General features: G+C 43.1%; 1 protein-coding gene across 4 annotated transcripts in view; it reads left to right on the plus strand.

The window, feature by feature from the left end:
* SLC22A15 (solute carrier family 22 member 15) overlaps positions 1-14,127 on the plus strand; it is a 79,830-nt gene extending 65,703 nt beyond the window's left edge. For 2 of the 4 annotated variants that reach the window (XM_027060811.2, XM_053214647.1), the window contains 4 exons: positions 7,296-7,416; positions 9,345-9,417; positions 12,404-12,592; positions 12,984-14,127. In XM_027060811.2, the coding sequence (XP_026916612.1) occupies positions 7,296-7,416; positions 9,345-9,417; positions 12,404-12,592; positions 12,984-13,073 (473 nt within the window). In that variant the 3' untranslated portion in view covers positions 13,074-14,127. Of the gene's footprint in view, positions 1-7,295; positions 7,417-9,344; positions 9,422-12,403; positions 12,593-12,983 lie in introns of all 4 variants that reach the window. The other 2 variants (XR_003420525.2, XM_053214646.1) reach the window with 2 other exon arrangements.
* The last annotated feature ends 1,010 nt before the right edge of the window (positions 14,128-15,137 follow it).

Consider the following 15,137-nt stretch of genomic DNA (forward strand, 5'->3'; position numbering starts at 1 on the left):
AAATCAGTAACCAGAAGATATTAGGGAAATCCTCAGATATTTGGATTTTAAAAGACATTCTTGTAAAAACGGGTCAAAGAAGAAAGGAAATTGCAAAGGAAATTAGAAAATATTTTTAATTAAACAAAAATTATAATGTTTCAAAGTTTGTGGGATGCAGTAAAGCAGGGCTTAGAGAAAAATTTAGTTGAAAAGTTTTCAAATTAATGATCTAAGGTTCTTTCTTAAGCAAATAATAAAAAAAAAAGTAATGACAGGAGCACCTGGGTGGCTCAGTCGGTTGAGCGTCCGAATTCAGCTCAGGTCATGATCTCATGGTCCCTGCTGACAGCTCAGAGCCTGGAGCCTGCTTCGGATTCTGTGTCTCCCTCTCTCTCTGCCCCTCCCCCGCTCGCACTCTCTCTCTCAAAAATAAACATTAAAAAAAATTTTTTAATGACAAATTAAGCACAATGCAAAGAGAAGAAAGGAACTAATAAGAACAAATATCAATGAAATAAAAACTGGAAAATACTAGAGAAAAATCAGTGAAACCAAAAGCTTGTTGTTGAGATATATAAAGTCAGTAAACCTCCAGCCAAAGAGAGAAGACACACATCAGCAATATCAAGAATGAAAGAGGGGAACCCGTAGAACCTGTTGGCATCTATAAGGAATATTGCACACATTTTTATGCCAGTAAATCCAGCTTAGGCAAAATGGATCCATTCTTTCAAAGATACAAACTACCAAATCCTACTCAAAAAAGCAGATAACCTGAATAGACCTCTATCTATTAAAGAAATTTAATTTGTAGGTAAAAACATTCCTGTAAGAGAATTCCAGGTAGAATTCCAGGAAGAAATAATACTAATCCTGTATATTCTTCCAGAAAATACAGAAGGGAGGAATACTCCCCCAACCTCATTTTTGAGGCCAGCAATTATCCTGATATAAAACCAAAGACCTTGCAAGAAAACTGCAGGTCAATATCGATGACAAAAATCCTCAACTAAATATTAGCAAATTGAATCCAGCAATGCTCAAAAAGGGTAATACATCGTGACCAAGCAGGGTTTATGCTCTCAGTGCAGGGTTATTTTGACATTCAAAATCTAATCAGTGTTATTCACCATCTTCAAAAGCTGAAAGAAAAAAAATCATATGATCATTTCAATACAAGTAGAAAAAGCACTTGTCAGAATTCAATATCCATTCATTACAAAAACCATCAACCAACTGGAAGTAGTTGATCAAGGTCATTGGGGGAAACCTACAGCCAACATCGCATTTAATGGTGAAAAGCTAAGTACTTGTTCCCTAAGATCAGGACAAAGGCAAGGATGTCCATTCTTATCACTTCTATGGAACATTGTACTGAAATTACTAATGAATATGATAAGCCAATAAAGAGAAATTAAAGGGATCCAAATTAGAAAGGAAGAAGTAAAACTGTCTTTATTCACAAGGGTACATGGTCGTCTCCATAGAAAATCCTAGGAAATATTAAAATCCACTAAAATTAATGAGTTTCAGAGTCATGTGACACCCTTTTATTTCTATCTATTAGCAACAAACAATTTAAAATGACAGAGGGGTGCCTGGCTGGCTCAGTTTGTAGAGCATGCGACTCTTGATCTCAGGGTCGTGAGTTTGAGTCCCACTTTGGGTATAGAGATTACTTAATTCAATAAACAAACTTAGAAAAAATAAAATTGAAAGAAAACAATACCATTTATAATAAATTAAAAATATGATGTATTTAGGGATAAGTTTTACAAAATATGTTTCAGACCTGTAGAAAACTATAAAATATAAAATGTTGATGAGAGAAATCAAAGCAGAGACTACATAAATGAATTGGTGGTAATAATAATAATAAAAATAAATGAAGAGATTACCATACTACTAAAGGTCCAAAGATGTTGTTTAAGATGTCCGTTCTTCCCAAATCACACTGTCTTCAGCACGGTCAATCCCAGTAAAGTTTCCAGCAGACTTCTTTTTGTGGACAGATGTCGACAAATTAATACCAAAATTTTTATAGAGATGTAAAGGACCTCGAATATCCAAACTGAGTTTTATCAAGAAAAACAAAGTTGGAAGACTTACCCTACCTGATTTTAAAACTTCCTACAAAGTTACATGAATCAGGACAGTATGATATTGGCAGATAGGAATGGATATATAGATAATAGAACAGAATTTAGTATGAAGTAAACCCATGCATATGGTCAGGTGACTTTTATTTTGTTTTTTGAGGGGCCTGAGGTTTTGATCACCCTTTAAAAATGTTTTATCCAATTATAACGTTACAAAGAGAAAAATGTATCTGGTTAATTGATTTTTGGCAACGATGACAAGTTAGTTCAGTGAGGAAAAGATAATCTTTTTACCACTTGGTGCTGGAATAATTGGATATCCATGTGCAAAAAATTTGACTTCAACTTGCATGTCACATCATATGCAGTAATTAACTCAAAATGGACGAGAGACTTAAATGCAAAGGCTAAAACCATACAACTTCTATAAGAGAACGTAGAGGCTGACCGTATCAAACACTGACCATGATACAGGAGAACCAGAACTCTTATATACTGCTGATAGAAATGTAAAATGGTAGCGACACTTTGAAAAACATTAGCAGCTTATTTCAAAGGGAAATATACGCTTGCCATATGACTCACCTTTTCTGAAGGGAAGCAGAAACACAGATTTGCACAAAGACTTTGATGCAAATGTTCATAGTAGGTTTATTAATAATAGCCCCCAAACTGGAAGGAGCCCAATACCCACCAGCTGAAGAAGGGATAGACAAATTGTGGTATATTCATACAGTGAAATATTACTCAAAACATTAAAAGGATTGAACTGTGACCTACTGATACATACAACAACATGGATAAATGTCAAAAGCATGAATGGTAACTAAAAGAAGCCAGACACAGAAGTCCTCAAACTGACTCATTTCATTCATGTGAAATTTTAGAAATTTCTAACTTAGAAATTTAGAAAAAACTGTAGTGACAGATCTTTATGCATATACGGTATTTTCCTTTAAAAAAGGGGAAGCAAATGAATTGTGGGTTTTTGCCCGCAATTATGTATCATAGTAGAGGGCATACCACTGTCTTAAAGAATTTTAACATATATGCGAACCATCCCAAATTTGCCGTATTCAGCCAGTGAATGAAGTGGACGATTAAGCTTAATTTTTACTATTTGGGGTCAGTGAAATATGAGTAAAACATTCTTTTTGTTCTGATGACGTCATATGGGCTCTAAGAAAACTTCCAGACAGCTAGTCCCAAAAATATTGGTCGTATAACTGCATCATTGGAAAAAACTTACAACGTCTTGAATTCAGTGCTTTGAAGGATACACGTGTTTTAAGAATTACCTTTTTTTCCCCCAAAGATAATTGAGTTTAATTTTCCTTTTTAAATCACTCTTTTTTCAAAGCAGTTACTTTGGATATTCACTGGTAATAGACAGTAATATTTGATTTTATTTTCAGATCAAGGTCAAGAATCAAAGGATTTAGCCCAGTGGCTAAAAAGCACTACTAAATATTGATTCAGGATGACCAAGAGTCTAGAAGCTCCCCAAAAAGGAGCCTCAAGAAGGATAAGAGGGGTGCCTGCGTGGCTCAGTCAGTTAAGCATCTGACTCTTGATTTCGACTCAGGTCATGATCTCACAATTTGTGAGTTTGAGCCCCATGCCGGGCTCTGCACTGACAGCCTGGAGCCTGCTTGGGATTCTCTCTCCCTCTCTCTCTCTGCTCCTCCCTCTCTCTCTCTCTTAAAACAAAAAAATATACTTTAAAAAAAAGATAAGAAATAATTTTCTTTTTTTAAATTTAAATTCAAGTTAGTTAACATACAGTATAGTCTTAGCATCAGGAAGAGAACTCAGTGATTCATCTCTTACGTAGGACACCCGGTGCTCATCCCCAAAAGTGCCCTCTTTAATGCCCATCACCCATTTAACCCATCCCCCACCCACCTCCCCTCCAGCAGCCCTCAGTTTGTTCTCTGTATTTAAGGGTATCTCTCTCTCTCTCTCTTTTTTTTTTAAATATGAAATTTATTGTCAAATTGGTTTCCATACAACACCCAGTGCTCATCCCAACAGGTGTCCTCTTCAATGCCCATCACCCACTTTCCCCTCCCTCTCACCCCCCATCAACCCTCAGTTTATTTTTAGTTTTTAAGAGTCTCTTATGGTTTGCCTCCCTCCCTTTCTAACTTTTTTTTCCCCTTCCCCTCCCCCATGGTCTTCTGTTAAGTTTCTCAGGATCCACATAAGAGTGAAAACATATGGTACCTGTCTTTCTCTGTATGACTTATCTCACTTAGCATCACACTCTCCAGTTCCATCCACATTGCTACAAAAGGTCATATTTCATTCTTTCTCATTGCCAAGTAGTATTCCATTATATATATAAACTACATCTTCTTTATCCATTCATCAGTTGATGGACATTTAGGCTCTTTCCATAACTTGGCTATTGTTGAAAGTGCTGTATAAAAATTGGGGTACAATTGCCCCTGTGCATCAGCACTCCTGTATCCCTTGGGTAAATTTGTATTTAAGGGTCTCTTAAGGTTTGCCTCCTTCTCTGTTTTTATCTTATTTTTCCTTCCCTTCCCCTATGTTCTTCTGTTGAGTTTCTCAAATTCCACATATGAGTGAAATCATGTGATATCTGTCTTTATCTGACTTATTTTCCTTAGCATAATACACTCTAGTTCTATCCACATTGTTGTAAATGGCAAGATTCCATTCTTTTTCATCGCTAAGTAGTATTCCATTATATATATATAAACCACATCTTCTGTATCCATTCTTCAGTCAGTGGACATTTGGGCTCTTTCCATAATTTGACTATTGTTGATAGCACTGCTATAAAAGTTGGGGTGCATGCGCCCCTTTGAATCAGCATTTTTGTATTCTTTGGATAAATACCTAGTAGTGCAATCGTTGGATCATAGGGTAGTTCTATTTTTAATTTTTTGAGGACCCTCCATACTGGTTTCCAGAGTGGCTGCACAAGTTTGCATTCCCACCAACAGTGCAAAAGAGATCCTCTTTCTCCACATCCTCACCAACATCTGTTGTTGCCTGAGTTGTTCATGTTAGCCATTCTGACAGGTGTGAGGTGGTATCTCATTGTGGTTTTGATTTGTATTTCCCTGATGGTGAGTGACGTTGAGCATCTCTTCATGTCTGTTAGCCATCTGGATGTCTTCTTGGGAGAAGTGTCTGTTCAGGTCTTCTGTCCATTTCTTCACTGGATTATTTGGTTTTTGGGTGTTGAGTTTCATAAGTTCTTTATAGATTTCAGATACCAACCCTTCATTAGGTAAGGAATTTTCTAATAAACAGAGCTGTCTGAAATTGACATGTGCTTCCTTGGGTGAAAGTGAATTCTCCCCAGATTCAAGTGGTGACTGCAGACTCCATTGGCAGGGATGTACAAGAGAAGTTTCAAGCATCTGATGAGGTGTTGGGCTTCTGCAAGCACTCTGTGGGTGTGCGGCTGGAGCCAGGCTCCACAAATGGGTTACAGCTGGAAATGTCCTGAGCTTCATGCAAAAGACTTCTTCCAGCTTTGGATCCTGCGGGTGAGTAGATAAAAGTCTTCCATGGTGTGCCATTAGAATTCAATTTTCAGGGGCGCCTGGGTGGCTCAGTCAGTTAAGTGTCCGACTTCAGCTCAGGTCACGATCTCGCGGTCTGTGAGTTCAAGCCCTGCGTCGGGCTCTGGGCTGACAGCTCGGAGCCTGGAGCCTGCTTCGGATTCTGTGTCTCCCTCTCTCTGCCCCTCCTCCGTTCATGCTCTGTCTCTCTCTGTCTCAAAAATAAATAAACATTAAAAAAAATTTAATAAAAAAAAAGAATTCAATTTTCAGGATGGTAATCCCCTAACCTGTTGTTAAAGATGTTAGAGTGTCACTATACAGTTCCGAAAGACACCATCCTGTATGGATTGAAAACAGTCCCAGAGATCATTTGCAGTAAAGCAAATGTGCACATTTCTGTTGGCTTCAAGGCCACTGAATACCTTTTCTTGACATGCTAAGTTTTCTGGAAAATAATTGAAGAATTGCCCTTATTATTGGTTTAATCGATGAGATTGTTGATCTCAAGTGCAGACGTATTTCTCGGGGAAAATGCTGAACGGCATAGTTCTTTTTCCAGAAGCACCTCATGGCCTAAAATAATATATTCAGTCCTTAAGAGAGCTAGCATGTTCTTCCAAATAGCCTGGCAGAAGAGGAGAAAGCCCCAGATGGTCGGGTTTGGCAATGCCTGGGCCACTGTGTTCAGGATGCCGTCTTTAAAGTAGATGAGGATTTATTTCATAGTCAAGCAAGGAAGGCGAAGCATACTTTAGGATGGCATGTTTAAATAACCCCCTCCTTAGAAGTTGAAAGAACCTGAGCACAGATTCTTCTCACTAAATTAATTCCTATTGTAGTCCTTCTACTTCGTTGTTCCACAGATATGCAGTGGGCACTGCTGAGTATTGTACTGTGGAAGACGGTATTGCCGTGAGGGGCACAGATACAACCAGATACCAGCCTTAGGCTGAAGTAACTTGAAATATTTGGGGCAGGCAAGATGGAAAAGTAAGCAACTGCAGAAGCGTGTCTGAAGCATGCCATTTAATGGATCAGGACATAGGGACAGTGGAGGTCAAAGGGAGGAAAGCATATTGCTTTTGAGTTATTTAAGGGTGGAGTGGTTTCTATGAGTCCTGCAGGCTGTCCCAAGGAAGGGGACAGGTGTGTTCCATTTGGCAGAAATGTCAGGGGCAATGAGAGGCAATTACTTTGGTGATTAGGACTTCACCGTTGACCTTTAAGAGTAGGACTTTCAGCAGAGGATGTTATTAGAAGTCAGAGTGCAGTGAGCTGGTTGTTGAACAAGGCTGGGAAGGAGAGGCGAGTAGCCCCCGTGGTGGATGAGACTTAATGATCCCCACGAAGCCTGCTTTTAGTAAAGAAGTATTCCAAGAGCTCTGCCATTGAGGAGTGAGCAAGTTCAGTCGCCCATGATGACCGCCATTATGGACGACTTCACAGGGATAGCCAAGACGCTGAGAAGATTCGTGTGTGTGGTGTGTGTGTGTGTGTGTGTGTGTGTGTTGTGTGTGCTTACTAAACCTTCTGAGTGTGTATTCAGTTTTACCACCTCCTCACTGTTTGAGATCCATATTAATGCCTCTGGCTTAGTTCATAATTGTGTCATTTAAAGGAATTTTTCTCCCAGAAGGACCTCACAAATGTTAACCCTTGTCCTCCTCAGACACGGGTGTGTTTGCAGTGGTGAACAGCCATTCCTTGTCTCTGCTCGGGAAGCTGACGATCAGTGCTGCCTTTAACGTGGTCTACATCTACACGTCTGAGCTGTACCCCACAGTCATCAGGTATGCCTCACACATCCCGCATGTTTCGCTGTAGATGCTCACAGCAACAGAGGTGTGGTTCTCATTCCACCGGGAGCACAGTGAGTGGGGGCCAGCAACAAGTCAGCGAGCAGCTGCAAGCCCAGAAGCTGTCTGTGTAGACCACACTTTGCCCGGTTGGCTGGGGAAGGCGGAGCTGTGTTTTGGGCCGAACTCCCTTGTGTAAATCGTGAGAGAAGTACTCTACGCAAAGCACATCCCATCACCCAAATGGGGCTCGGTTGCCATTTTTATTTCAGTGGACTTGATTGATTCAGTCACCCAGCCTCTGTCAGGCACAGACGGACAAGAGGACTGGGTCCGTGTTCTCTCAGAACCTACATTTTAACACAAAATATACACATCTGTAAAAAGATAATTCCAGGGGCACCTGGGTGGCTCAGTTGGTTGAGCGTCCGGCTCTTGATTCCCACTCAGTCATGCTCTCACAGTTCATGGGTTTGAGCCCCATGTCGGGCTCCATGCTGACAGTGCAGAGCTGCTTGGGATTCTCTCTCTGCCCCTCCCTTGCTCGCACCCTCTCTCTCTCTGTCTCTTTGTTCTTCTCTCTTTCTCTTAAAATAAATAAACTTAAAAAAAGATATTTCCATATAGTAATAAGTGAACAGGAGGTTTACGTATTGATTGTTAAGTGTGGTTTCTAACAAGTAGGACATGCTTATATGAAAAACAACATATTTGATCTGAAGTTTCCCCTTCTAAAAGAAGTCTGAAAACAAAAAATTAAACCCAAATTTGAAGGGCAGGGACCCAGCTTATTCTTCTCAGAATTGCCTCTGTGAACCCAGCGGGTATTCCCTAGGTCAGCCCTTCCCCAGTCCTTCTGAGGAGCGTTCCAAGTGTTTCCCACATCCATCAGACTTCCTGGTTCTTTCTGCCTATTAATATCAGCTCCCTTTTCTTCCAGTTTTTCCCAGACTGCATGTGATTGACTAGTCATTTCCTAATTATTCCTCTGACCTGTTTTCTCTGCCTGCTGGCTATGAAACTAGGATGATCATTTTGTCCAAACTGGGACACTCTGGAGAGCGGATATGGGTGGGTGGGGGGAGCGGTGGATGGCCACCTTGCCTGTTCCCTCGTTCCCATGCCCTACCCCCGTTTGCATGTCCGTACTCCTCACAAACATAATGTTCCTCGTTCCTATTTATATGCCTGACCCTTTAATCGCCAGTTAGTTGACTTTAACTAAATGGGCAAACTTCTCAGATCATAAAGCCCTGGGTCTTCATGGCTATATTAATTCATAGCCATGAGAACATTTGACACAAAACCCATGAGAACATTTGGCAAGAAATATTCACATGGTCATTTCTATACTATTCTCTATAGTAACTGCACTGTCCAGTATGGTAGTTACTAGCCTCATGTGGCTATTTAAATTTAAATCAGTTACAGTGAAATAAATTAAAAATCCAGTTCCTCGGGGTGCCTGGGTGGCCCAGTCAGTTAAGCATCCGACTTCAGCTCAGGTCATGATCTCATGGCTCATGAGTGTGAGCCCCACATCAAGCTCCGTGCTGACAGCTCAGAGCCTGGAGCCTGCTTCAGATTCTGTGTTTCCCTCTCTCTCTGCCCCATTCCTGCTCGCACTCTGTCTCTCTCTCTCTCAAAAATAAACATTAAAAAAAAATCCAGTTCCTCATTCTCACTAGCCACATTTCAAGTGCTCATAGCCACAGGCATCTAGCAGCTTCCATACTGGACAGCGCAATTATAGAACATTTCCAGCATCTCGGAATGTTCCGGTAGGCAGCACTGCTCTACAGGAGCCTGTGCCTCCTCCACTGTGTGATTCATGATTATAGGTCCACTAAGCCATGGCATCTTTAAATTCTACCCCCCACCCAGAACTTACTGACTTTCCCCCCTTTTTGTATTCCTTTCAGGAATGTTGGGCTTGGAACCTGTTCTATGTTCTCCCGAGTTGGTGGGATTATTGCTCCCTTCGTCCCCTCACTGGTTGGTTTGTACCTCCTAGTTTTGTTTTTCTCGATCCTCTGCTTTGGAAATGCTTATGCTTTTGAGTAGAAAGGGGTAAGGAGCAGTTGCCACTTACGATCAGCCTGACCCAAGTGTGAACCTTGTACCTTCTAGATTAAGGACCCTTTTAGGTGACGGATCCCTCGGGGCAGATGGACTCGTACCAGAGGCTCTGACTGTTTGCTTCTCTGTATTTACTGGAGGGTTAGCTAATGCCAGCTTGCCCCTTCCCGTCTCCATTCGTAGGTTAGTCACTTAGCGAATATTTTTTAAGCTTCGGCTGTGGACTGGGCTCTGTGCTGAGCACTTCAGCACACATCGTCTCAAGTACTATTCACAGCCACCGTGTGAGGCAGCATTATCGTTACCCTCTAATAAAGATGAGAAATGCAGCAGAAGCAGATTAACTTGCCCGATGGCACACCACTTAGAATAATAAAACTAGGGGTGCCTGGGGGGCTCAGTCGGCTAAGCGTCCGACTTCGGTTCGGGTCACGATCTCACGGTTCGTGAGTTCGAGTCCTGTGTCGGGCTCTGTGCTGACAGCTCTGAGCCTGGAACCCACTTCACAGTCTGTCTCCCTCGCTTCCCGCCCCTCCCCCACTCGCACTCTGTCTCTCTCTCTCTCAAAAATAAATAACCGTGAAAAAATTTCTTAAAAAGAAAATTAGAAGAGGAAATATGCCTAGCAGTGTGTCTATTAAGAGTTTCTAGCATTTTCTAAAGTTCATGGTCAAAAGATAGACTAAATGGCAGTTCTGAAGATCCTTCCTGAACTTGACATGTTCAGGTTCTGTGACAGAATCCGTGGAGCCCTACGCATGTCTGTGCTTGGTCTGACCTGTGGCCTTGCCAGCCAGGACTCGGCAAAGGCTGACAAGATTGGGTGTGCGGATAGCTGTTTGTCACTCAGGCAACTTTTCTTAGCACTTCTTAGCAATGCTGGCAGGCCAGGTCCACGGACCCAGCGGGGTTCCCGCAGGACCAGCCCAGAGGGCCCTTGCCTTCATGCAGGATAGAAGTCCAACACGAGCCAGCAGGAGGTGAAAGCAGCATTTACTGAAGATACAGAGAGAGCAGGTACACACAGAGTGAGTGTCCGAGAGACTCAGAAAGGAAAGGAGAGAGTCTCGTCGTTGTTCAGGGTCAGGGTTTTTCTTGAGGACGGGGCTCTGGGGGTACGTGTCCTCTCAGGCAGCCAGGAACCGGTTGGATCAAGGATGAGGGGCCAGGTGTTACACCTTGGAGCCAGGGGATCTTGGCCATGAACTGTCTACCGCAGGGGTCTGGAATACGCGTGCGATAGCTTCCTCTGGTCATTCTCACTTGCCCCTTCCTTAGATGTTATCTGTTGTAGAGAAATCATTAACTCCTTGTCCCTTACAAGGACATATGCTGTTTACATTACAAGGCATGTGTAAAGTGGGGTGAGGGTACAGGTCCTAGGAAGACTAGAAACAGGTAAAGCAGCAAAGCCATGAAACAGCTTTCTCTCTCCCAGGGTCCCTTTGGTTTCCCTGTCTCACTAGTACAGGAGGATGTCTTGGAAAAGCCTTTCCTTTCTTTCTTTTTCTGAGTTCACTTCCTTCTCATGAGTATCTCTTTCCGTGTTTCATGCTTAATTTTACATTACAAGACCATCCTCTCATACGGATTTGCTCCATTCTGCAAAATGTGTCTGACATCAGGTGTTTGTCTCTAAAGATCTCCGACTTTGGATGGCCCTCCTAGAACGTTAGAAAACCCAGCACTCTGTCTCTACTGATCCCTGCTCAGTTGAGAAGAGATCAAAGTGTTGTGTCTCCCTTGATTCAGCAACACACCCACAGTGTTGGACGTGTGTTTCCGTGTGGGTGGCAGAGGTGAGATTCTCCCCTCCCCGCTCCCCATCGCCTCCATTCCCCCCTGCCCTCTTCTCGATCATCTCCATCATCTCTTTACTTCTCAAAAATCAGGAACTTATTAAATCCGAGAGGAGATCCTAACTAGTAGTGGTCTCATCCACAGAGTTTGGAAGCCCAAATGAGAAGATGATAATACCATTCTTGTGCGGGAATTTAAGAATGTTAAAATCAGCTCAGAAAGGCCCAGAGCAGCATCCCAAAGATAGTTTTCTGTGTTATCTTTGAACCTGTGTGTGCCTAAAATTTTTTTTTAACATTTATTCATTTTTGAGAGACAGAGACAGAGCACACGTGAGGGAGGGGTAGAGAGAGAGGGAGACACAGAATCCGAAGCAGGCTCCAGGCTCCGAGCTGCCAGCACAGAGCCCGACGCGGGGCTCGAACCCACAGACCACAAGATCATGACCTGAGCCGAAGTCGGACGCTTAACCGACTGAGCCACCTGGGTGCCCCGAACCTGTTTGTGTTTAAAGAAACTATGTAAATATTCCCGAGAATGTCTTTTGGATCTCTGAAGCAATGCTTGAATTACCGTGTTCGGTTCAGGTAGTTTCCAAACCACACGGGTGTGCTAGGTTTTTCAGGCTTCTCTTTTTCTTTTCGGGGTGTTTACACCCTTAACCCCTGTCTTCCTGGTTACGGTGCCAAATGAATGAGCGAGCGTATGTGGGATTGTTTGGCCGATTCCAAGGTTGAGAACATCAAAGTTCATCAGGAGCGAGTATCTAGGGAGTCTCCTAAGTGAAAAGTATGTGGAGATCCCCGTGTTATAAGCGAGTCACCTGGAGCAAAAGCAGTACCCACCCCACTCCTTCTGATCCCCATACCTCTGCTGCCTTTTTATGTTCTCGCTCTCCCTTCTGTGTGGCCGAGCAACCACTCGGTGATTTTCCAGGGTCTCTCTCGTTGGGGAACAAGTGGCTGACAGTACATTCTAGTGGGGAGGCGTGAGTTGGGTAGTAAATGTGGCAGCTCCTCGGTCATAAAACTACTGATGTCATGCGCTGGGAAACGAATACTGAGTTTTTGTATGGTTTTTGTTCTACTCTCTGCCCCCACAGAAATATGTGCAGTGGTCCTTACCCTTCATTGTCTTCGGAGCCACCGGCCTGACTTCGGGCCTCCTGAGTTTATTATTGCCAGAAACCCTTAACAGCCCATTGCTAGAGACATTTTCTGACCTTCAGGTGTATTCATATCGGAGGCTGGGGGAGGAGGCGTTATCTTTACAGACCTTGGATCCCCCACAGGTATGGTGGTAGTTTTTTTTTTTTTTTTAACGTTTATTTATTTTTGAGACAGAGAGAGACAGAGCATGAACGGAGGAGGGGCAGAGAGAGAGGGAGACACAGAATCGGAAGCAGGCTCCAGGCTCTGAGCTGTCAGCCCAGAGCCCGACGAGGGGCTCGAACTCACGGACCGCGAGATCGCCACCTGAGCTGAAGTCGGACGCTTAACCGACTGAGCCACCCAGGCGCCCCAGCAGTTGATTTTTTGAGAGAAATAAAGATGGCTTGTGATTCATTTACTTTCTTAGAACACTTTAGGGCCAATTCTTAGGGGAAATAGATGTCATAAAAATGCATCTGTCTGTCGAATGGCAAATAATAATTTGGTCCTTGCTCTCCTTTCCTATTTCAGTCTTCAGACAAGGAGAACACTTTAGGGAGTGAGAGTGAGGAAGAGGAGGAGTTTTTTGATGCGGATGAAGAAACACAGATGATTAAGTGAAGAGCCCCCGAGCCTCCGTCACAAGCAGATGATCTCCTTGCCTCTGGTCAAGGCAGGCTTTTCTGGGAAACTTCAGAGAGTTGTCGAAATACAGGCTTGAACGTACATGGAAGGTACTCCTTATGGGCTCATTGTTTTCAGGCACCAGGGAAGATGGAGAAGACATTGCATGAGAGAAACATCACCATATCAGGGGAACAGTCGTCCAGAATTCACGTTCAGTTCAGAACCTTGACATCTGGTCAGGTAGCTCAAATCCACATGCCGGAGGGGAAAGCTAATTTGTTTCTGGAAGTCGGATCGTATTACTTATCTTTCCTCCTGACCTAAAGGCAGACATGTAAGATTTCTTCTCACCACACTAGTGGGATAAGAGAAACCACCCTTCACATCTCATCTGAATACCATATCTGACGCCTCCCCCTTACCATTTGTGCCTCACTCACCAGGAATCTCTTGAGGCAGATTGGCGTTAGCATTTCACTTTGGTGCCAGAGGAAAAGCACTGAGAGGTGACTGTGTGTGGCCTGAGGCCTCCAGCTTTACCCTAACTGATGAGACCTGGGTCCTCAGCTTGGTTCCCAGGCTAATGGTTGGCTTGAACTCCTTGTGCCGTTGGTCCCACAGACAATCCACTCGGAAAAGCCAAGTGTATTGAAGGGATTCTCTCAGAGCCAAAGGCATGGCTGCAGCTGCTTGTTCACTCTCTTTGACACTCAACTTGGGTCATTTCTTCAGTTACGACTTGTGTGCACCTCCAGGAAAATTTCCATCTCAGATTCTAGTACCAGCAATAACTGTGTCAGAACTGTGTCAGTAAGTGAGGAAGCTTTTAAAAATGGAGGGCAGTTAAAAAATGGCATGTTGAGGGGCGCCTGGGTGACTCAGGCAGTTAAGCGTCCAACTTTGGGTCAGGTCATAATCTCTTGGTCCGTGGGTTCGAGCCCCATGTCGGGCTCTGTGCTAACAGCTCTGAGCTTGGATCCTGCTTCAGATTCTGTGTCTCCCTCGCTCTCTGACCCTCTCCCGCTCATTCTCTCTCTCTCTCTCTCTCTCTCTCTCTCTCTCTCTCTCTCTCTCTCTCTCAAAAAGGAATAAACATTAAAAATTTTTTTAGAAAGTGACATGTTGAGCACTTGGATGTTAGGGGGGAAAGGTGCTTTTTTAAAAAAATTTTTTATGTTCATTTATTTTTGAGACACAGAGCATGAGCAGGGAAAGGACAGAGAGAGAGGGAGACACAGAATCGGAGCAAGTTTCAGGCTCTGAGCTGTCAGCACAGAGCCCGATTCAGGGCTCGAACCCACAAACCCATGAGATTGTGACCTGAGCCAAAGTTGGACGCTTAACTGACTGAGTCACCCAAAAGGTGCCATTTTTTACAAGGAAGAAAAGAACGTGACCTTTCACAATTTTGTGTTCTATTTTGGGCATTGTGCAACAAGGCACTTGGGTAACATTTAAGAGCTTGAACACTTCTAGTCCCAGATCAGTCTCTGCCTGTTTAGTCAGAGTGGAAAGCAAGTAATTTCATAGGAAATGGTTTTCTGCGAAGTACCACCAACTTTCAAATAAATCGGTCGCACTTAGTTTTCTAAAATCATATACTGAAAATCTGTTTCCCTAGACACTTGAGTGCTCTCTCAAATAGGAGTGGTACTAACCTGGAGTCAACAGGCTTGCACAGCATTGCTTTTGGTCACTTTCCCAACAAGGAGCATTTCTGTTTCTTCAGAATTTCTCTTTCTACTAGCTCTTGGAGAGAAGGGAATTGCATTGGAAGTAAAGAGAAGACGTCATTGTGACTGCTTCTGGAAATCTTGGGGGCATCCCCCCCCCCAAGTTGGCTCTGACACTTCCCTGTCCTCTTCCACATTAACATCATGGTTTGCACTATATTAGCCTCCACCTTTGTGTTCAGGTATTTTTCTGTCCTTTATGCCCTTGATCATGTTTTAAGTTCTTCATAAATAAGGGCCATCTTTACTGCTGTTTGTTTCTCTCTGCCATGCCCAGAAGAATATGGGCCCTAGACCCAGTGAGGATCTAATAAATGTTACTGTT

Source organism: Acinonyx jubatus, chromosome C1, assembly GCF_027475565.1.
Source record: "Acinonyx jubatus isolate Ajub_Pintada_27869175 chromosome C1, VMU_Ajub_asm_v1.0, whole genome shotgun sequence".
NCBI lineage: Eukaryota > Metazoa > Chordata > Mammalia > Carnivora > Felidae > Acinonyx > Acinonyx jubatus.